Source organism: Chrysemys picta, chromosome 11, assembly GCF_011386835.1.
Source record: "Chrysemys picta bellii isolate R12L10 chromosome 11, ASM1138683v2, whole genome shotgun sequence".
NCBI classification, from domain to species: domain Eukaryota; kingdom Metazoa; phylum Chordata; order Testudines; family Emydidae; genus Chrysemys; species Chrysemys picta.
This window is the reverse complement of record NC_088801.1, coordinates 11,507,069-11,530,622: the sequence shown is the minus strand read 5'-3', so window position 1 is coordinate 11,530,622 and position 23,554 is coordinate 11,507,069. Positions and strand designations below refer to the sequence as shown.

The 23,554-nt window shown below is 42.0% G+C and overlaps 1 protein-coding gene across 11 annotated transcripts in view; it reads left to right on the top strand.

Annotated features, from left to right (window-relative positions):
* The window catches only part of MYLK (myosin light chain kinase), a 303,266-nt gene extending 282,825 nt beyond the window's left edge, over nt 1-20,441 (top strand). For all 11 annotated transcript variants that reach the window (XM_042843095.2, XM_008167811.4, XM_042843094.2 and 8 more), the window contains 5 exons: nt 12,608-12,760; nt 13,948-14,071; nt 15,353-15,482; nt 16,472-16,603; nt 18,269-20,441. In XM_042843095.2, coding sequence (XP_042699029.2) covers nt 12,608-12,760; nt 13,948-14,071; nt 15,353-15,482; nt 16,472-16,603; nt 18,269-18,513 — 784 coding nt within the window. In that variant the 3' untranslated portion in view covers nt 18,514-20,441. The remainder of the gene's footprint in view (nt 1-12,607; nt 12,761-13,947; nt 14,072-15,352; nt 15,483-16,471; nt 16,604-18,268) is intronic.
* The last annotated feature ends 3,113 nt before the right edge of the window (nt 20,442-23,554 follow it).

Below are 23,554 nucleotides of genomic sequence, written 5' to 3'. Positions count from 1 at the left end.
AACGTAGCTGAAGTCGACGGACTTAGATCTACTTATTACGGTGTCTTCATTGTGGTAAATCGACGGCTGACGCTCTCCTATCAGCTCCACCTGCACCTCTCACCCTGGTGGAGTACTGGAGTCGATGGGAGAGCGCTCAGCGGTTGATTTATCGCGTCTAGACTAGATGCGATAAATTGACCCCGACTGGATCGATTGCTGCCCCTTGATGCAGTGGGTAATGTAGACAAGCCCTAATTCACTGCTAAATACACAGTGAAGCAGATTGTTTAGCATAGGTAGTTAACATGTTTCAAAGTGACATTCAAGGTGAAGTGGCCCATTAACACCTCTCCAGTCAAAAGAAAGAAAGGAACGGGACAGAGGCATATGGAGAGTAGTGGGGGGTGGGGATTGTTAATGAGTTACAGATTATTGTAATAAACCTATTAAACTCTCTGGAACAGTCCCACATCAGCATCAACTTTCTAGACACCATGATCAGCTTCAAAAATGGAACCCTACAGACAACTATATATTTGAAACTCACGGATCACTATGCTACCTTCATAGATCCAGTAATCATCCCAAACACACCAAGAAATCTGTTATATACAGCCACGCACTCAGATATCACAAAATATGTTCTGAGGAGAAAGTCCAGGATATACACATGAAAACACTCAAAGTTACCTTCACCAAACAAGGACACTCCAGAGAAGCAGATCACATCATGGAACGGGCCACCCAGATACCCCAAGAGAACCTGCTTCAATACAGAAATAAAACTCCCTCCACCCTCACATCCCTAGTTGTCACCTACCACGCCACACTGGAACCCATACAGGGTATCATCAAACAACTACAACTCTCACTTGATGGGGACCTCCATCTTGAAAAAAATCTTTCTTGAGCTCCCTCTTCTGGCCTTCAAACAACCCTGCAGCCTCTCCAAGCTCATCATCAGACGCAAGCTCCCCACAGACCAGACACACCAACTCAAAGTGGCACCAGAGCCTGCCAAGAACAACGGATAGAAAACCTATAGATATATCTCCACTGTTACAATGATCAAACCCGCCCCACAACACACCTTTCAAAATCCATCCTAAACATGCCTATCTCAACATGTGGTGTACCTCATCCAGTGCACTAAATGCCTCAATAACAACTATGTGGGTGAAACCAGACAATCACTACGCTCTCAAATGAACTCACACAGGAAGATGATAAAAGACAAAAACGCGATATCACCTGTGGATGAACACTTTTCACAAAGCGATCACTCTATATCTGACCTATCAGTCTTCATCCTCAAAGGAAAGCTGCACAGCCCTTTCAGAAGAGAAGCCTCGGAGCTTAAATTCATAACTTTGCTAGACACTAAAAATCATGGACTGAAAAGAGACACTGGATTTATGATTTATTACAACAATCTGTAATCCACTAACAACCCCACTCCAGCTGCTTCTCCACATCCTACCATACCCCACCCCACCTGTCCCTTCCTTTCCTCTCTGAGACTGGAGGGATGTTTTCAGGCCACTTCACCTTGAATGGTCCCTTGAAATATGTGTTAACTACTTAGGCTAAACTATCTGTTCCATCTTGTATTTAGCATTGACACTCTGAGGCCATGTCTACACTACCACTTATGTCGGAAAAACTTACGTCACTCAGGGGTGTGAAAAAGCATACTCGAGTGACATATGTTTCACCGGCATAAGTGGTAGTGTGTATAGTGGTACGTTGGCAGGAGAGCGTCTCCCGCCAACATAGCTACTGCTGCTCATGGAGGTGGTTTTATTATGTTGACAGGTGAGCTCTCTCCCATCGGCATAGAATGGCTACACAAGTGCTCTTGCATCTGTACAGCTGTGCCCCTGGAAACTCGCTAGTGCAGACATGCCCTGAGTCAGTTTCCCAGACCTGAAGAAGAACTCTGTGTAAGCTCGAAAGCTTGTCGCTCTCACCAACAGAAGTTGGTCTAGTAAAAGATATTACTTCACCCTCCTTGTCTCCCTAATAACTTGGGACCAACATGGCTACAATAACACTGCATACATTAGTCAGATATGTCATACGTTCCCTCATAACTGTTTGATCTTAATGTTAGGGTGTGGTAGATTTTTTTTGTTTGTTTTTGGTTTCTCCACACTCTTCATATACATTCCCATGCAAACCATTCCCGTGTTTGCAACATCCCAGAGACATGTTTTTTAGAATCTTAGAATTTTGCCTCTTTTTGGAAGTTCAGTCATCTAGATTAACCTATAGTTTCCTGGGTTGTTGTTCTGCATAAAGAATAAAGCTATGTTTGCTTCAGATGCTCTGGCAACCTGATTAATCTCCTGAAATATTTCATAGGATTTATCACACATGTCTGCCTTAAACTCCTTTAAAACTTTAGGGAAAAAATTGTCTTGACACTCCACAGACACAGTGAAGATCTTTGCCTCACTGATACATAACTAGAGTCACAAGCAGTTTGATGCAGCAGCTAATGGCAGATGTATCTTCACCACGTTGGAAGTATAAAATCAGAGACGTTAGATTGGGAAAAGACCCACTGGGTCCTCACCTGGAATTTCCATGCCCATTCCAGTGTGCCAGACTCCCACCCTCTCTTCACTTCCTTAAAGACCAATTCTTCTTCAGGGCCCACTAATACTAAACATGTTGGCAGTGTACTGTCACAACCCCATTACAAAACACACCCAACCAAAAGAAAGACAAGGAGCACAGTTTCCCACTGTTGTTTTGCTATTGTGTCCAATGTTATCTATTTAGATTATAAACTCCTTAAGGAAGGGACTGTGTCTTCCTTGATGTCTTGTACAGAGCTGGGTGCAGTTGGAACTCAGCCAAGAATATGTAATAATAATCAGTTAATCTCCCTCTGCCAGTGTAGGACTTTTCTCTGCATAGAATGAACTGGTGATATACAACCTCAAGGTTGCAATGCAGAGCCTCACTATTTCAAAGGCCTTTGGCACAATCCCTCTTGTAGTTTCTGGGCACGCCGACTGAAGTGTAAACGCTGCACTATCATTGGGAATGGTGCACCCAGCTTCCCCAGCATACTTAATTCCAGGAGCATGTGCAGAGATGTGGGCGATAATACCACAGTTCTGCTTCCTCCTCACACCTTTTGGGCCATCTGTGGCCTTGGCGATATGGATGAAGCAGTTCTTGTGCTCTCCAGAACACCAGGACTCTGACCAGCCCAGCTTTTTTCATTGGGCCCCCAAAGGGGGAGAACTCCTTATTTCTTTTCTCTAATCCAGCACCAACACCAAGGATGCTCTGTCACAGTCTGATTTCCAGTGTGATGTCAACGTCACTTTTAAGTGTCTCAAGCAAAGGGGTTTCTACCATTTATGTGGCTGCTGGGGTGCCAAAGCCACTACCTTTCATGTTGACCAATACTATCTCATTGATTCCTTGTACTCTTCTGCCTGCCTATCTGTCTCTTGTCTTACATTTAGATTGTAAACTCTTTTGGGGCAGAGACTGTCTCTTTATTCTGTATTTGTACAGTGCCTAGCACAAGGGGGGGCCTCTTCCATGGCTGAAGCTCCTAGGCAGTACTGCAATAGAAATAAATTAATACAGTTATTCCATTGTCTGATAGATCTTGCTGTTGGGACGTTTTTCTGGACATTCATCGCCTATATTTTCCTTAATTTCCTACTATTCTTGTTGCATGTTCTGTAGTAATACTCCCTTACACAATTTCTCTCCTTCCTTGGTGAGGACAGCTGCCATGTAACACTGATTATGCTTGGCACTTATATAGCACTGCCCTCCAGTTAGTTTTTATTTTTCCATGCTATTCATGTTCAGTCCTCCTTAATCATCCCAAATAAATCATTCACTCCAGTCACTACATAATTGTTTTTGTTCTTTACATTTCCTCCATTGTATCTATATCTTATTGTTTGTCTTCCTGTTTGATCTCACTTACTGTTCTGTTCTACTTCTTGTCCCATCATCTTCAGTTAATGTATTGACTTTGAAGTAACATGCCACAAAAACTATGGGTTGTGTGAATCATCTCCATTTATGTCTATTTTCAGGGTTTCTCTTTGCATTTATAATAACCGTTGTCTAATTGAAGCATAACCCTGATGAATTCTTTCCAGCTGTCTATATGCCATTTAGTCTTGCAGGCACTACAGAATTTTTGTTTATTTTTACTATTCTTGGTTCTTTTCTGATGAACCCTTTTGGACAGCTGTATTGCTAACATTCAGTAACATAAAACCCTTTTAAAATTCTATTATTATTTCAATACCAAAATTCAGGTTAAGAAGTCAGTTGTGTATACACATTATTACAAGATGCAATACCATTTGTCTTTTTGGTGCCCAGACATCAGGATAAAGCAGGCACGGATTTACAGTTGCTGATTCACTTCTTCACTTACTTCCAGTAATTCAGCTCACTTTATTAGTCCCATTTGTGCTATATCCTTTTAAAGTACCCGATCTCTGTGAAATCCTAACTTTCCACTGCGGTATAGATTGGTTTGGATTTCCAATACTTCATATGGAATTTTACCATGAACTGTTTTTTCAGGATCGTCCTACAGTTGACAGAACACTGTACATGTGCTCAACTGACCTTCATAATCTCCTGAGACTAGCTCTCAGATTCCATCCTTTATCAATTCGTGATTGATCATTGCTTCCATTGCCTTCTTGTAGGGCACTTGGGTTGGTAGAAAGATCTTGCTCCATTGTTTTCTTTTTGAACTGGTATGGAATGATTCAGGGCATTGGTAACTGGATACATTTAGGTCACTGGTTTAAATCTGGCCCAGGTCAACAGTAAAGACTTAAGGATAGCTAATTCTGAAGCTGAAAGTGCACTGCATGTTCTTTAGATAGAACCAGTAAAGAATCCTCAAGTGTTGTGATTCTGTTTTTCAAAATGAAAGAGAATTAGTTGGGTTTTCTCACTTGCCTGACACTTGTGCCTTTAACCTGTTCTGAAGAAACCAACCCCAGGTCTCCATGGTCCATTCCATTCTTGGTATCTCTCCTGAGATTTCCAACACTGGAGCCAGTTAGTGCCAACTGTGATGGAGTTTTTGTAATGTAAGGTTATGTTCACTAGGAAATGGACTGAGAGCATCAACTGATTTCATATTGTAGCTACAAGAGCTAAATTACCGTCTGACCTCCTGTGATGTTATGATTAAGGCTACGTTTTAGCCACAGGTATTTTTAGCAAAAGTCACGGACAGGTCATGGGCAGTAAAGAAAAATTCACGGCCTGTGACCTGTCCATGACTTTTATGATATATCTCTGACTAAAACTTGTGGGAGCTACCCGGGGGTGCCATGGGTGCTGGGGAAGGGTGGCGGCACGCAGCCCAGGACCCCCCAGGGGTGATGAGGGGGGTGGGATGGATGCGCAGCCCGGGACCCCCGCTGGTGCTGGGGGGAGTTGGTGGGGCTGGTAGGCTCCCTACCTGGCTTCATGCCTTCCCCTGCCCCCACAGCAGCAGAGTTTGGGTGTGGGAGGGGACGGGCGTTGGGGCACAGGACAGGATGAGGCAGGCTCTGGACGGCGCTTACCTACAGGGCTCCCTGGAAGTGGTGACATCCCCACTTGCTTAGCTCCTAGGCGGAGGCATGGCCAGGAAGCTCTGCGCGCTGCCTCCACCCAGAACGCTGGCTTCACAGATCTCATTGGCCAAGAACCGCGGTGGTGCCTGCAGGCGGAGGCAGCACGCAGACTGTCTGGCCATGCCTCCACCTAGGAGCTGAGCCAGGGGGATGTCGCCGCTTCCGGTGAGCCCCCCAGGTAAGCACCACACAGAGCCCACCTCACCCCATCCCGTGCCCCAACCCCATGTTCCCTCCCACACCTAAACTCTGCTGCTGCTGGGCCGGGGGATGCGGTGGCCCGAGACTCCCTCAGCAGCGACTGGTGCAGGGGCTCCCTGAGATGCCCTTGAGCCAGGCACACTGGGCACAGCAGAAGTCACGGAGGTCACAGAAAGTCATGGAATCCGTGACTTCCATGACCTCTGTGACAAACTCGCAGCCTTAGTTATGATCATGTTCACCTAAGTGTATTTACTTCAAATTACCTGCTAGGCCTACTAGAACCAGTGTGTTTGATTCATTCTAACAGTTAGTCAGTTTTGCTCATTTGTCACTGACAATATGTTGAAAGGGTTGTAAAGTGGAACTCCGCATCCTTGAGGTCCAATCATGGGAGATGCTGAGCATGGCAGGCAATGCTCAGTGAGTGATTGTGTGAGGCATTGAGTATGCTCAATTTCCTTTGATTAGTCATGGTCTTACTGCAGGAATTACTGGATGAAATTCTATGGCATGTGTTGTGCAGGAGCTCAGGCTAGATGATCGAATGGTTCCTTCTGGTCTTAATGTCTATAAATATAGGCACTCAGGATCTTCCAAGAACAGGTACATAAATACTGAGCATTGTCAAGAGAGTAAAATATCTCAGTCCTTTCCTTAAAAATGGAAATTGCGAAAGACTTTAAACAAATTGTGCTTAGGATGCCAGAAAGATGCCTGGTTAAGTAGCTGGAAAAATGTTTTCAGTAAACAGCCTGATATTTGTCTAATAATAAGATCATCGCTTAAACTCAAAATTAATTTTCCTGGGCGCACGCAGCTCATTTTTATCACTTAGCTTTCGCATTCCTAAAAGGAAATTGTTTCCATAATCCATCAAACCAATTGCTAGGCATTTATTACTGTAAATGGCTATTAAGAAAGGAACAATTGAGTCCCCAGGTCAAGAAGTTCTGTGATAAGGACAAGAGCTTGTGGGTACTGCATCCATTAGCTGCCAATTTTTCTTTGTTTTCTGAATACATACAAAGATATGGCCTTCCTTACAAGTATTCCCAATGCAAATCAGCTGACTCACACTTTAACTCGGGAGTAAAGGAACAGTTATTGTGGCCTTGTAAATTCTCAACATCATGGAAGGTCCAGAAGTAGGAAAACCTGATTGAGTTTTAAACAACAGTATTTTGAAATAGTGTTTGGAAAGCACAGAATAGAGGAGAGCGTTTTGGTTGCTTAATGTACAATGGGCTGCTACATGTGATTTACTAAGTACAGTAAATGCATAATAAATCCATTCAAATGAATGCATTTTAGAGTTTACCAAACATTCCTATATGTCACCCACTCCATTTTTTCTAGAAACTTACTCTTTTCTCTCCCAACTTCCATCAGTCTTACCCTGAGCCTCCAAGCACTCTGCAGGACAATATCGCTTCTCCCACCATTACCCTTAGTTAGGCCTGAGAAGTTGCTGCAGAACAATGAAGTTGCTATCTCTCCACAGGGCATTATCTCTACAGCTCTCCCAGCCCCTATTAGTATTGGAACTGATAAACCAGGCATGAAAAATCAAGTCTTTTGCATAGTAGCAAAAAGTTCTAATCTCACTGAAATGGGCCTGCCTGTGTCTGTCACTCCGTGAAATAATCTGTGTAATATTATTTGTGGAGATTGTACAAAGGTCATATTTGCAATCAAGTATTGATGGAGAGTGGGATTCCCCCTGCATGACCACACAAGTATTTTTTTCAAGAAGAAATCGTTCAGGAACACTTAATTTGTGTGAAATTATTACCCCTGCATCATTTGTATTGATCTGCTGAATAAGTGCTGGTTGGGAGCTAATTTCACTTATGGTACAGTTATAGTCAGAAAAGAGACTATGTAACAATGATAGTGTGGTGGCAGATTTGGAATCGCAGACTCCTCCTGAAACAAGATGAGTTTTTTCTGCCTCTTACATGGCCTCTTAATAACAGTGACTTTGATGAGACTTAGGCACATGCTGAAATGCTTTGTTGAGCAGGAATGGACTTAAGCTCATCCTTGAGTACTTTGCTTAATCAGGGCCAGAGATTCTGCATCAGTAACTTATCTAATGACATTTGCTGAGGAAGCATGAAGGCAGAATAGAATCTATTTCATTCTACCAGCGGCCATACTGGCTTTGCAGTTCTACAAGGAGTGAAAACTTGTCTTAGCTAGTAAACAGATATGTGTAAAAGACGGAACAGATATTTGAAGTAAGATGTCATTTTACATTTTCACTTTTTCACACATTAATCTTCCAGTTTTCATAGGTCTTATTACACATTCATATAGTATTGTACACACTTGTAAAGATGCCCTTCAGTGTAGTATCTGAGTGTACCTGACATGGTGTAAATTAAGAGAATAAAACATTTCTCAAATAAGGAGCAAATACATCTGCTCATTTTGTTTTACTACTTCCCCTCTGGGGCTCATGCCTCCACCTCACATATAGACATTTAGAAAACTAGCTAGGTACTGTATGAGATACTAGACTTTGTTACAGGCAACTTCCAGGGGCAGTAAAATATTTAGTGGTACCTTTGTGTGAGGGAATGGGGCTACAAAGAGTGGATATTTTCCAGTTTATTTATGACAGCACAACCCTTGGGAGCAGTCTTTGTACCAAATTTTGGATGGAGTTGTTAGTGACAAAGGGGAGTAGCACAACTCTTTTGAGCGGGCTGTTAATAATTCTGTATAATATAATAAGTCTAGTATCTTTAGAATGTATGGACAGAAGCAGTTCTTGAAGGATAGTGGGTCTTTCAGCACAGTTTTGCTGGGCCTGATCGTTCATTCTTCAAGTGCTGCATCCGAAGAAGTGGGCTGTAGTCCACGAAAGCTTATGCTCTAATAAATTTGTTAGTCTCTAAGGTGCCACAAGTACTCCTGTTCTTTTTGCGGATACAAACTATCACGGCTGCTACTCTGAATTCTGTAAACAATATATTTAGAGATGACTTCACATGTTTCAATCCAGAGTGTTTTTAAAAGCCAGTGAGTTCCACCTAATTTTGTTTTGTTCAGGAGCAATGATATTGTTGGAGTCTGTCTGACAGCATAAAAAGGAGGTTGAAATGGTCAGGGCTCAGAAAGAGCCAACAAAGGTGGCTGTTTCATCCATAGATGTGGAGCATTGCGGCTCTGAGTCAACAAAGCACTTGAGCGCATGTTTAATTTTAAGAACAAAAGTAGTCCCATTGACTTCAATGGGACTGCTCACATGCTTAAAGTTATTCATGTACTTAGGTGCTTTCTGGGATCTGAGCCTGAGAGCACCTTACAGAATTGAGTCTGTATAGTTCTCTCTAGATCTCTCTGGTTCTCTCTAGGTCAAAATTTTAGGTGAGGTACATCAGATGTTGAAGATGAAAGGCATATTATTATATCCTTAGTCCAACCCCCTGCCAATCCAGGACTGTCCCATACAGTACTGCGTTATAGAGTTTTGGTACTTGTGACCCTTCTTTCCTTCACATCTGCTCATTAATTAAGGGGACTTGTCAAAGTGCCCTTCAGTCCTATGCTGCAGCTGCTGGGCTGCTGAGTGAAGGGCAAGTACATCCTTGAAGGCTTCCTTTTATAATGTGCGATGACCAGTCCGGGATACCTTTTATGGTGGAAGAAGGAAGTTCTGTCCTGTTGAATGATCCGCTCTGAATAGCACACACAACTAGGGTGGAGATCATGAAATCCAAATACAATAAATGTTTCTTGTGTTACCTAATGTGGATCAGTGCCCCAATTCACTCCTATTCTTTTACTGCCTCATTTTTCTAATATGCAGCAGTGGCATGTTCGAGTCACTGTGAGTAGCTTGATACACAGTGGCCTTCACATTTTGTAAATGAATTGTTCATTGTTTACTCGACCATATACAAAACACAAATCGACCTATAACCTTTGTTTTAAACTATAGGTATATAAAAGGCATTGTGAGGGCTTGATCCCAGGCCATTTGCCCTAAAGCTCAATCTAGTGTTTTAAGATTCTTCCCCTTCCTAGTGCCTCTCCCTCAAATTAATCTAGTTTTTGTAAAGACAGTTATCTTAAAGACATGGAGTCCAAGCATATTGAAAAATAATAGCCTGGACAGAGTTGCCCTCTAGTGGTAATTGTTTTAAACAGCAGTTAGTTAGCAACTATTTAAACTAAATGGAAGGCAACCTGTCTTGAAATAACATTCTTAAGTATGACAAGGAGGGTGAGGTAATATCTTTATTTGGACCAACTTATGCTGGTGAGAGAGACAAGCTTTTGAAAACTCAGCTCTCTCACCAACAGAAGTTGGTCCAGTAAAAGATAATACTTCACCCACCTGGTCTCTCTAATATCCTGGGACCGACACAGCTACATTCATACTGCCTACATTCTTAAGAGTGTTTTTAATTGAATTGTGTGCTTTAAAAAAAAAAAAAGAATTTCCATACCATGATAAATCAGAGCTAGTGAAGGGCAACAAAGCAACTGTCATGGGAGTCTGGGCAACTTTGATACATTAGTGGGACAGAACCTTCATCCCTTGTTCACTAGCTTGAATCTAGCCCTTGCTGGTAGTAACCAAAAGTTACTATTCTCTGACAGCGGCATAGGAGTCTCTAGGGTTCATGCCCACTTCCTGACACTTGAAGGGACACCAAAGCATTCAGTGGATTATGACAACAGTATTTATATCCTCTTAAGTAACAATGACAGCCTTGTCTGCTTTCACTTTCTGTGAACGTCAGTCATGAGGGTAAGCACTAAGAGACCATGGTAATGATGATATGTTTACTTGATTCCCAGAATGAAGAGACTCCATTGGGCACAGTTACAGGCAGCTGGCGATGTACTGACCTATAATGATGTACCCTGTCTTTCAATGGACTATTCTAGACCAGAAGTTCCCAAACTTTTTTTGCTGCACCTCCCTTCGGAGATTCATGTCCCATATGTGCCCCTTTGGCACAAGGGTACCCAGATGGTGCGCAGTTTGGACCTCAGAGGAAAGGAGAAAATCCCCACATGAGCAGCTGGGGCGGGAGGAGGCTCACACACATCCCATTTGAATCCCAATACCTGGAGCGGCAACTTGTGTTCATTGGTTCTGCCCCCTCTGTGTGCGTGTGTGTGCACACAGTTGTGTGAGGCCTTTACTGTGGGGCCAGGCCTATGCACGCTGTCCCTGCCATGTTGATTACCAGTGCAGTCATGGGGGAAGTGAGAGTGATAGAAAGGGGGGGGGGGTTCTCGCGAGGCTGTGCAGTTCCCATGAGAGCTGGCCAGCAGTAGGATGGTGGCTCAGTGCTGAGCATACTGGCATGGGGGCACAGGGAGAGAGCAGGGATTCTGGGACTAATCTCCTCCCTCCCACCCACCCTACCTTAGGCCACAAGGGGACAGGGTTGAGCTCCCCAGGGAATTGGACCAGCATACACTGGATACCTTGAAGAAACAAGAAAAAATTAACTAGTCAGGTCCTTGCATCTCCCGGATAACCATGTCTGCCCCACAATTTAAAAACCAACATTCTAGACAGTTCCTTGCTTCCCCCAGTGGTTGGATTAACACAGCTGCCCCTTTAGTTTACCATGTACAAAACAGAGGTTTTGGAAAAATGTTTGAATCCTAGTGCTTCCTCTTATTAGCGATGAGCCAAAACTAGGATTTGAACAACCCAGAACTCTGGAAAAGACTGGATCCTGATCCAGATCTGACCTCTGTGGCTTATTTCTGAAAAGGGCCGAACTGAATGTTCCTGAACTTTGGAAGAGGTCAGATCAGGATCAGAACTTTGCAGCTTGGGCCCATTTCTGTTCTTGATGTGGCTATAAGTTTATAGAAATGGATTATTATAGGCCGCCTTTGACCTTTCCACAGCTGATTTCTAGATGCAATAATATTGAGTTATCACCACTTACATAGCTTACATTAGGTTATAGTGTCTGTCACCTAAAGTTCGGCTCTACTCTGAAAAGATATTCTGTAAAAACGGCATGATGAGGTGGAGGTCCCATGTTTGTGTGTGTCTCTCCCTCAGTGACAACAGATCAAATTTGCTCAGTACAAAGATATTTCTTCTAACTGCCAGCCCTGCAAACTCAACCTCACATATGAGAAACTAGCTATGTTATTTCCTTCTCATGCATCATCATCAGTAATAACAGACCTGAAAGCCAAATTACGTCTGCAGATACATTTGTGCAATTCCATTGCCTAGAGTGAGGTTGCACCATTATAACGGGAATTTTTAGAAAAGAACTTTGTTAATGCATGAGAAGGGACAGGATCCAGCTCTCGCTTCTAGCTATGTTGGCCTTGCCTGAGCATGAGGAGTAAAAAGCACCAAAATCTTATTTCTGTCACTAAAGTTAGCAAATATGACTTTGAATATACACAAGAAGCAGACCTGCTGAGGTACAGTATCATCTTTGCATAGTCATTATCTGAGGAGAACTGAACTTTCTATGTAGCAAATTATTATGGTACCAAACTCCACTTCATCTTTACCTAACTGCTGTTGTCTCTCCCCAAAATGAGGGAGGTATAAGAAAGAGGAGAATCTTTCTCTTTTAGCTTTGGGGATTTATATTCTAGTCCTCTTCCCATTTATTTTGCCTGTATATCAACTTTCAAGTATATTATTTTAAGTTGACATGCGACTTCTACTGATACAGATTTTCAGAAAGCAAAGAGCTGTCACAAGGATGTTAACTGTTATCTGTGCTCATTTAAAGACTGACACTGTTTTGTGGGTTGTTGTTTTTTTTTATCCCCAGGGTCAGTGGACTTTCTCCTTTCATGGGAGACAATGACAATGAAACTTTAGCCAATGTTACCTCAGCAACCTGGGACTTTGATGATGAAGCTTTTGATGAAATCTCTGATGATGCCAAGGACTTTATCAGCAATCTGCTAAAGAAGGATATGAAGTAAAGCTGTTGAACTTGACATATTCTGCACTTTCATATTTAGTTGAACTTGTACACCTTGTGCCCCCACGCTCTGAATATCCTTTTTTACAAACAGCTTGGGCAGCAATGAATAAGGAGCTCTGAATGCTCCAACACTCTGTGTCTTTGTGTTCATCACCTCAGCCATCATTCACGTGACGCTGCACAGACTGGAATGGAGCACTTTAAGTGTCTGCTCATTCTTTTCACTTCTTTCCCTCAGGGATGGACTCATATGCCAAATGCATCCCATGGAGTTGTACTTTGTGGTTTGAGTGATCACCATTAATATAACGATGTAGCACATGGGAGCTAAAGATCCCAGCATGAAATACTGCTTCTTGATCTGAGTGGATTGTAATAGGATTTTGTTTTAATTTTCTCAGTTGTTTTTAAATGTGATGCCCTTGAGTGGATGGCTCTGACATGACAATACATTTCCTATGACTCTCATAAAGCTCAGTTTCACAAAAGCCATGGGCCACCACCCTTTTTATTAATAGTAGCAAACATTTATATTATAATAGTGCCCAAAGACTCCAGTCAAGATTAAGGCCCCATTGCTGTGAACATTGAACATACCTAGGGAAGAGACAGTTCCTGTCTTGGAGGGCTTACTATCTAAATGATACAAAACAAAGTGTTATATGTTTATAAGTTATAAGCAAGTGACTACAGAGATGAACTGTCACAGCTTTGTTAGACGTGTATTTGTTAAATTTTATTTAATGGGTGGGAGAGGTCAGATGAGGCATGGCAGGAATAGGAAAGTTAGGAAGAGAGTAAAAAGAGGAAGAGGAACGGTCACTGTTCATCACCTGCTAAGGCATGATCAGCAAGCAGGGTTTTGGAGGCATTGTAGCAGAGATGATTATGCTGTGGCTATAATGTGTGGCTCTTTTTTGATAATATTTTATTAACGTTTTTACAGTGTTTAGCCTTCCCCATAAAAAGCCTTCAAAAATCTGTTAAACTGGTCATAGATAGCGAGTGTAACAGACAGCAAGTAACCACAGCTAGTAAGCAGCTGTCCCATTAAGGCTAGTTTAGTAAAGTATGTAGAGATCTACTGCTTAAAAAAGAAAAGGGGAAACAATAACATAAAAGCAAATCGGTTCTATCCTGTGTATTGGCAACACTGACTTAGTCTCTTTACATAAAAACAGGAGCCGCTTAGATTGTACTCAATGTCTTCAGCATCCTTGGCTGCAAAAAGACACCAAAAACATGGAAGCCAAAAAACTTTCCAAAGATAGGATGAAGAAATATATGGCCAGAAGAAAATGGCAGGTAATAAAGAGGGCAAGGAAGTGGGCTAGATGCCCTAATAGGTCTCTTCCAGTCCTAGCTTCTGTAATTCTGAGACGTATCATTACAGAGGGCTTCTGCTGCTAATGAAAATCCAGTTGCAGCCAGTGCACAGCTGCAGTAGAGCAGCTGTGTTTTTTATTGCTAATTTAATGCATGGGCAGTAGCAGAGGTGTTGGTGCATAAATGTCACAAGTGCTATCACAAGGCTACTAAAAGGGTTTGATTCTAAGTAGGGATTTTCCCTGTCCCTGCGTATGAGGGTCCTTGGAGGAGGAAGCTTCTTTTGCATGGAACCTTGCACCCCCCTCCACACTCACAGTAGGGCCAGGAATAATTGGGCCCCTAATGGAGCTGACCAGAAAGACACTTTTATTGTAGGGGGATTTGTTTTCCTAATCCAGAGAGTCCCATCTTCTCTGGGCACAGAGATCTTTTACTGTTCTTTTAAGACATTCATGAATCCCCCATCAGATGGCTTAATTAATTTTCATTGAAACGTTTTGTCCCCGTATCTTCTGTTTCCTTGATGCTGGAGCCACTGTAGGGGCTCCATCTGGGCCGTTCTCGTGGATGGAGTAGCAGATGCATAGTGGCCTGGATCAAATCTTTTGACCAGCTTACAAAATACTGAGCAATATATGTTCATCATATACTTTCTACACCATATACATCCCTATTTATAAATGTTGTCAGGTGCCTATACAAACCTTACAAAGGATATTACACTTACTATCTATACTATAGAGTCTATCATATCAACATCTTTTAGCATTTGCATTAGCTAATATCCTGTCATTTCAGAGGCTTGCCAAGTTAAATTTTTCTAACATGCAGATGGCACTTGCTCATTCATTTCACACTAGCTGGTTACTCATTTTGGGTGAAGTTCAGCCCCATAGAGAGGGCCAGCACAAGGCCTATCTGCCATTTAAGCCCTATGTAAGCTTTAATTTGAAGCATTCTCTGGTTCATAGGCTTAGCGCTGACCCACTGCAAAGGGATGCATTTCATCCTCTGTTAAGAACAGTGATGAACCTTGTGTCTGAATCCTTTGTGGAAGTTTATATCTGCATCTGAACTTGGCAGCTCAGGCCTGTCTCTCTAATCTAGAACAATAGAATGACTTATTAAAGAGTCTGTCCATTGACTCCCATAGCCTTTGGATCAGGCCCTAAGTCATTTGTCCACAGTCTTCCTGCTACAGAAAAGATGTGTACCCATTAGGTTAAACTGATGAGAAGCCTCTGTGTTATGTTTCAGAAAACAGGTCATGCTGTCCGAGCCATAGGGAGACTATCCTCCATGGCAATGATTTCTGGTCTGAGTGGAAGGAAGTCCTCTACAAGCTCACCTACCAGTCCTGTAAATACAGATAAAGTAGACCTGGATGGTAAGGAACTGCACTGAATTGTAAAAGGTAGTAACAATTTTATCTATACAATGTCCTCTACCAAGTCTGAACAAAGAGTTTAATGATAGAAAACCTTTTAAATGGCATCTTTCATATAAAACCAAACAAAATCCTAAAGACTGTTGGAAACTAGCAAAGTTGCATCATTAAGAGAGTGAGTGTGTGTGTGTGTGTGTGTGTGTGTGTGTGTGTACATGCGCGTATGCATGCACCTATCAGGATTGGTCTATTGCTCAGAATGCTTCACTGCACATATTGGGAGGCAGAAAGTGCTTGCTGTAATGCCAAGTAATAAAGGCACATTTGTCAGCTCTACTTAAATCAGCTTTGGAGAGTGTTTGCTTTTTATATATTGTGTGTGTGTGTGTGTGTGTGTGTGTGTGTGTGTGTGTGTCCACTATATAATATTTTGCAAGGGGTGTATTTAGTTCTCATACAAATAACAGCACTAGCTGTGTTTAGGAGAGCCAGGGCTTCTCAGACAAGGCCAAAATTTTCAAATACATGTGCCTAAAGCTAGGCACCCAAATCTGTATTTAGAGACCTTAATAAATGACCTCTTTTTCAGGAGTCCAGTATGCAGCAGCTGCCATGTAACTTACTGTGGATGGCAACCCCTCAGAAAATCAGGCCATTTGTTTGGGTGCTTACATGTGAACTTTGGGCATCTAAGTCAGCCTAATTGCCAGGAAATGGTCATAGACAAATACAAGGAAAGAATACGAAATTACGTTATGTTGCACTTTGCTATGTGTACATAACTCATTCTGTTTGATAGTCTGAATCTTTGGCTGGCTGTTAAAGACTAGCGCAAAAGGGTGACATAGTCTCACTATTCCATTAGTTTTATAGCATTAAGCGTAATGGGGGGAAAAAAGCTGCTTTCTGCAATTATTTGGTTATTTAAAAAACCCCAACCTCATTTCTAGGGAATTTCAAAATAACGAACCCTCCTTTACTTTCTCTAGATGATGCTGCCAGGGCTTTCCTTGAAGCAGTGGCAGAGGAAAAACCCCATGTAAAGCCATATTTTACTAAAACAATCCTGGACATAGAAGTTGTGGAAGGAAGTGCTGCTAGATTTGACTGCAAAATTGAAGGTACTTTAAATTAATGTCTGTCATCATTTTGCTTTCTCCCCTCCCCCGTCATTTCTCTGTATTGCTCCATCATGCTTTTTTGCTTTAGTTCCCTTCAGCTTTGCTATTATGTGCACACTTACAGCATGGAACATGTTGCAATAATAGAATATATTTTGAGCCGCTTGGTGATCTCCCATGCTTGCCATGAAAAAGAAACCAGCTTCTACACAGCTCCCATGGGCAAGTCACTTAATCTTTCTCCAGAGCTAAGATCCCTACCTCACAGAGGGATTGTAAGGGTAAATTAATTAATGTTGGTAAGTGCTCAGATACTGCAATGAAGGGGGCCATGGATGGATGGAATAGATTAATGTCCTGTGATAGGGCTCCAAACTCACAATGGATTAGTATTGGGTTCCTGGCACTGACAGGGCTCCTGCTCTTTACTGATTTGTTTAAACAGGGAGCCATTATTGGGTCTTTATTCAGCACTGTGTTGATGCAGCAGGCAAGAGAATAGTCTGAGAGCCTGTGCTCTCCTGTTTACAATAAGGAGCTGCTCATGCAGTTCACTTGTGTTGGAACTGTTTGCTTTCAGCAGTCTGACACTCACATTGGGATGGATAATCAGGTGGGTGTGATGGGGGCCTTAGATGTGTAACACGAGAGGAGAGTTCTTCTCCATCTTCTTCTTCCCCACCAAAGTGCTGGTCTCTTTCTCAGAGATACAAGAGAAGAGATAGGAAAGAAGCAAATGAGGAGTTCCCTCTCCCCAGAGAGCTCTCCTCAAGCTGGAGAGGGAAGTGCCCTGCAGAACAGGGGGGTGAGAATAGTGTGGAAAGTGGGGTCGAAAGAGACTCATGAGGGCAGATACATGCTTCTGATTCCTTTCCTTCTGTCCCCTGTAGAGATTTGTACCAACATGACCACTTTTTCCAGGCCCCCACTTAGTCAATCTGATTAATCTCAGATTAGCCTGTGTTCTATTACTGGGGTGAGAACTTCAACCCTACTATGGTCCCTTTGTGTTGGATAAAAGAGCCTGAGCAGTGTAAAAGGTCTCCAAAAGGCCTAGATCTGATGTGGGGAGAATTCCACTGGCCATTGGTATTGCAATACTGCCTTTCAAAGACCCCCTCAAAAGCCCTGGCATGGGGGCATGCTAGGCACGAGTTGGACATGCTGAGGACAGGTGGGGCCACAGCTCGTAGAACTACAGATTCTAAGCAGCTTTGCTGCCCGTGAAGCAGCATGAGAAGGCTGCCCTAACTTATAGGCACAGCACACAATCTCATACCCCTGGTATTTAAATCTCTGTGTTGGGGATTGTTAAGACTGCAAGCACTGTGAATGCTTCATGTCCTAATAGGGAGCCTCAAGTCTGTCATTAGGGACCTCTACTAGTTGATGACTGAGCTGCCGTGAAGAGCTTTCTTCTTTCATTAGAAAATAGTGACAAGTCACATTAGTGAATACTTCCACTGTTAATTTCAAATGTTTGTTATTTGTAGGGAAGTGGCAGCAGACAACTCTTCTTTTCATTAGAGTTCAGTAGGACTACTCGTGTGCTTAAATTTATGCATATGCATAAATCTATGTGAGATTGGGGCCTAAAACATTTACAAGTTAATACCATTTAGTGTCTTGGCTTATAGCAGCTGCTATTCTTTCCCACTGTCACAGGCTACCCTGACCCTGAGGTAATCTGGTACAAAGATGACCAATCTATTAAAGAGTCTCGTCACTTCCAGATAGATTATGATGAGGATGGGAACTGTTCTTTGACTATTTCTGAAGTTTGTGGGGACGATGATGCCAAATACACCTGCAAAGCTGTTAATAGCCTTGGGGAAGCAACTTGTACCGCAGAACTCCTTGTGGAAACAATGGGAAAAGAAGAGGAGGAGGAGGAGGAGGAGGAAGAATGAAACAAGACGCAAAGGAAAAGATATTTGAAAAGTCACATTATAAAGACTATATCTCTAAAGCTCAGAAAACCAAGTTATTAAAAACACCTAGTGTGATACTTACATCATTGGGGGGAAGGTGTTGTTTTTTCAGCATTATCAGTTGATACCTGTTTGTTTTCTTTATGGGCATTAATTGGAAACAGCGGGCACTTTAAGTTGCTATGGTGATTGGATTTAGTTTAAGTAAGTCGGTTGTTGCCCAGCCTATTTTTAATGTGAAAGTATCATACTTAATCTACAATTATAACCTGAATTTATAAATATCCTATTTATTGAGCTCATTCATTTGCACCATCACTCTCATCAACCAATACTATAGCTGAGGTGGCTCTATGAGATCTACATTTATCTCTATGCCCAGAAATCTTTTATCAAACACACACAAAGATTCTATTGGTCTTTAACACAATTGAACCCTCCCATAGTAAAGTCATTCTTCACATAAGTTAACTATAAGGGAAGGTTACACTATAACCAGCATTGCAATTTGCACGTTGTAATAAAATGAACCAATCTTAGTCTTTCCTCCTCTTTAAAATAGTTTAACTGTCTGACCTTTACACACACACAAACACACACACACACACTTATCTCTTCCAATTTGCTATTAGTGTATTACTAGATCCACTAATCCTAGACCTCCATGAGTTTGTATGATCTGATATTTCTTTCCTCACCTTTAACCAAGTGATTCTAATTTATCTACTTTCTCTTGAGATGTCTGTTACCCTGGTACAGGTACAGACGTCTGCTTTAGAAACAAACTGAAAATGTAAAGAACCAGAAACCTTGTGGTTGTGCTTGTCATTTTAATAAAGATTCATGGTTCATATAAGTGCTGCTGGGAACTATAGGTTATTGTACATCCATTAACTTTGATCTGTGTGTGGAAACCTAGTTTAGTTAAAAATTTACTTGTAGTTTATCTGGCCATTACAAAACAGATCTCAACTGATGATTAGCTGGAAATTGCCACCGATTTTTGGAGTAGCCGAAAAAAAAAAGAAGTTTGGATTACAAGCTTCTTTATACCAAGCAATTACCAAAGAACCTTGTGTACCCTATGTACTTGACAGTCTAGTTTTCATCTTGAGCCTGTCAGGAAGGCTTTCGCCTTCACATTTTTTTTTGCAAAAACAAAAAATTCCAGAAAACGTGTCTCTTCTCAAAAGTGACTAATGCACTCAGACTGAGCAACTTTCCTTTACTCTCACACTATTGGCACTTGTTAATTCTTTTTGTTCAAGGGTAATATCAGAGGCCATAAGATGATATGCATAATCCAATGAGAATACATTTCCAGTATCTGTACATCATTCCAAATGTGTGTTTTCCTTTATTCCACTTTTTGTGTGTAGAGTACAACAATTTTAAGTTTCAAGGAGTACCTTTTAAAAAATTTAGTTCCTCAAATTAAGGTATCGAGTGTACTTTTATGCAGATGTATATGATATCAACTTTAGGATGTTTGATATTACCTAGTTTTGTGTTTTATATTATTTGCTCTTCTACATGTCTTTAAAGTAACAAATCAAGCTCAACTAATGTGGATCACACAATGTTTTTTTAAATAACTGCTTAGCTCTTTGTTGCTAGGTTCAAATTGCCAGCACCAGCATGTCTTTTCTTTTTAAATGGGTAAAGAACTCTTGTTATACTAAACACAATATTGCCACTACTCCTTATAAGGAAAGATTTTTTAAATTTGATTTAGAGCATACAGAGTTTTCCTCACATGTTTTAAATGTGTTTAGGTAACAATGAGGTGTCTTTTGTACCTTAAAATATGCTAATGTTTCCCCATTTTGTTAAACCATCAGAATTGGGAGAAATGAGAACACTACAGCTGTAGTTACTCACAATTTCTAAATAAATAATACCACAAAGCATGCTGTTTGTATAATCAATTGCAGACTCCAGTTTATTCACACAGGCTGAGGAAGGCAAACAGGATCTCTCCTGATTCTCTCCTATACTGAGATCTACTTAGCACAGGAATGGGGGAAAGAAAGAGTGGCAGGGGTTATGCCTCTGATTCTCCTGGTGCATCTGCTACCAGTTCAGGCCTACGGACATACATTAGAGCTGCTCGGGGCTGCACTAATTTACACCACTGGCTATAATCACTATGGGACCATAAACTAGAGAATTTGCAGAGCATGGGATGGAGGAAATTCTCAGTTGGCCAGTTAGGGCCAACTTCTAGCACTGTGTTACTTCAACAGCTCAAAATAGCTGGACCTGGAACAGGGAGAGAGAATCTGTCCCCAAGCTTAGACAAGTATATGTGTAGATTAGGGTGACCAGATAACAAGTATGGAAAAATTGGGACATTTTCAGGGAGGGAAGGGGGTTGTTGCATATATAAGACAAAGCCCCTAATATTGGGACATCTGGTCACCCTAGTGTAGATGTATAAAAATGTTCTGCTTGTGCAAGCTGTAAAGTCAAGCATATTTACCACTTGTGGTGCCTTTTCATGAAAGGATGTATATAACCCTCTAATGTACGATAATAGCCCAGGCACCATGCAGAACATGCCCAAGATAAAACTCAATGTGTTTTGAGAAATATTCCAACTGTTTTTATAGAAATGCATGTCTCAAGCAATACTTTAACATTCGAGAAGCACTGGTGATTTGAAGAATCGGGGTCTAAACACACTTATGCATGTGCTTAACTTTATTCATTGAAGTCGGAGACTACTCATTTACTTAAAGGTAAACATTTGCAGGATTGGAGTTTTAGATGAGGTTTCTGCTGATGCATCTACCTCCAACAGTACAGCTGATGCCTCATGTTCTCAAGACACTGTTCCTTGCACAGACTGGCTCACTTTACATCTGCTTCTATTTCCTTTGCCTCAAGTTCAACTCTCCTCACTTAAAGCATAAAAAAAGCCTGAAGGCTGGAATAGTGGCCACTGCCTTCTGCTACTCCCATGCAAAGACTCCACTGTATGGCCAACCCACCCTTGCTTGCCCAGAAAGAAGCTATCACCGGGCTTAAGTGGTACAGTTCTCCAGTCTTTAGTGAATTTCACCCTCTGAAACCATAGGGACAAACAAGAAAGCATTTTGAAAGACATTTGCCTACACCAATGGTTTTCAACCTTTTTTCATTTGCAGATACCTAAAAAATTTGAAAGGGAGGTGCAGATCCCTTTGGAAATCTTAGACTTAGTCTGTGGACACCCTGGGATTGGTGGACCACAGTTGAAAATCACTGTTCTATGGCAACAACATTTCACAGACCCCTTAGACATAGTCTACAGACCCCCATGGATCCATGGACCTCAGGTTGAAAACCACTGGCCTAAACCATTAATGACCCAACAGAACCTTATTCCTAGACCTCACTGAAATTTCTTTACATATTTAGCTAAAGAATCCATGCTATAAATATTATTGCCTTAAAAACTGTTTTCTTTTAAGTTGTCTTTAAGGTCCTTGAACCAAATTGACTTTAGATACATGCATGTAGCGCACTGAATTCAGTGGGAGTTGTATTTGTTTATGTGAAAGCAAAATTTGGACTTTGCTCATGCTGTATCTATGAGACAATGTCATGTGTGTGCGCATGAATCTATAGTGTAGACACTAATTTCCTCATATCTTTGTAAAGCAGCCACACTATAAAGCCCTGTAGCATAGAAGATAAAGTGAGACCTACAGTGGGAGACTGAAGTAACTTCATAGAATATTTATAATTTCAGTAAAAGGATTTAATTTTCTCCCTTCAATGCTGTACTTTGTAAATTAAAAAATAATCTGGCAATATAAAACATCTAGTTATACTAGCTCTAGTTATACCTGGGTCTAACAAGCCACTGAAAGTTGTGGAGTGAGATCAAGAAGAGAGATTTTACCTTTTATTTTAAAAAAATGCATTTAAAAAGTCATCTGTGCATTTTATTCCTTAATCCACATTTCAGTCCTCTACTGGTCTCTCAAGCAGATCCACATGAGCACCTGCTCCGAACCTAGATGCAGGTAAATGTGGGCTCTGCCCATAGATCAGGCTAAGTCATTAGTGGTTAGAGAACTGGGAGTCAGGCAACCTAGAATCTAGTCCAGGGGTCGGCAACCTCTGGCTCGCCAGGATAAGCACCCTGGCGGGCCGGACCAGTTTGTTTACCTGCTGTGTCCGCAGGTTCGGCCGATCGTGGCTCCCACTGGCTGCGGTTCGCCGTCCCAGGTCAATGGGGGCGGCAGGAAGCGGCACGGGCGAGGGATGTGCTGGCCGCGGCTTCCCACCGCCCCCATTGGCCTGGGACAGTGAACCGCGGCCAGTGGGAGCCGCGATCGGCCAACCGGCCAACGCGGCAGGTAAATAAACTGGCCCGGCCCGCCAGGGTGCTTACCCTGGCGAGCTGCGTGCCAGAGGTTTCCGACCCCTGATCTAGTCCCAACTCTGCCCTTGACTTGCTGTGTAACTGGGATGCAAGTCACTTAACCCCGTTCACTCTGGCCCCGTTCAAATCAGGACTTTTGCAACTGACTTGAATAGGACCAGGATCTAATCATCTATCTTCTCAGGTACAAAGCTAACATCATCTCTCTATCCGTGCAATGCACTTGGGGCTTCTCAGCTGAATACTCTGTAACGGGTCGGCAACCTTTCAGAAGGGCTGTGCCGAGTCTTCATTTATTCACTCTAATTTAAGGTTTCGAGTGCCAGTCATACATTTTAACATCTTTAGAAGGTCTCCTTCTATAAGTCTATAATATATAACTAAACTATTGTATGTATGTAAAGTAAATAAAGTTTTTAAAATGTTTAAGAAGCTTAATTTTAAATTAAATTAAAAGGCAGAGCTGCCCAGACCAGTGGCCAGGACCTGGGCAGTGCGAGTGCTGCAGGTTGCCTACCCCTGCTCTATACCGACAAAGCGTCACAGTTTCCAACTCTTGCTGAATGTGGTAATATTTGATGTTTTTTTCTTAAAGTCCCAATTCATGGAGTAATGTGACTACATAACAAGCTCAACTTTCCTTTA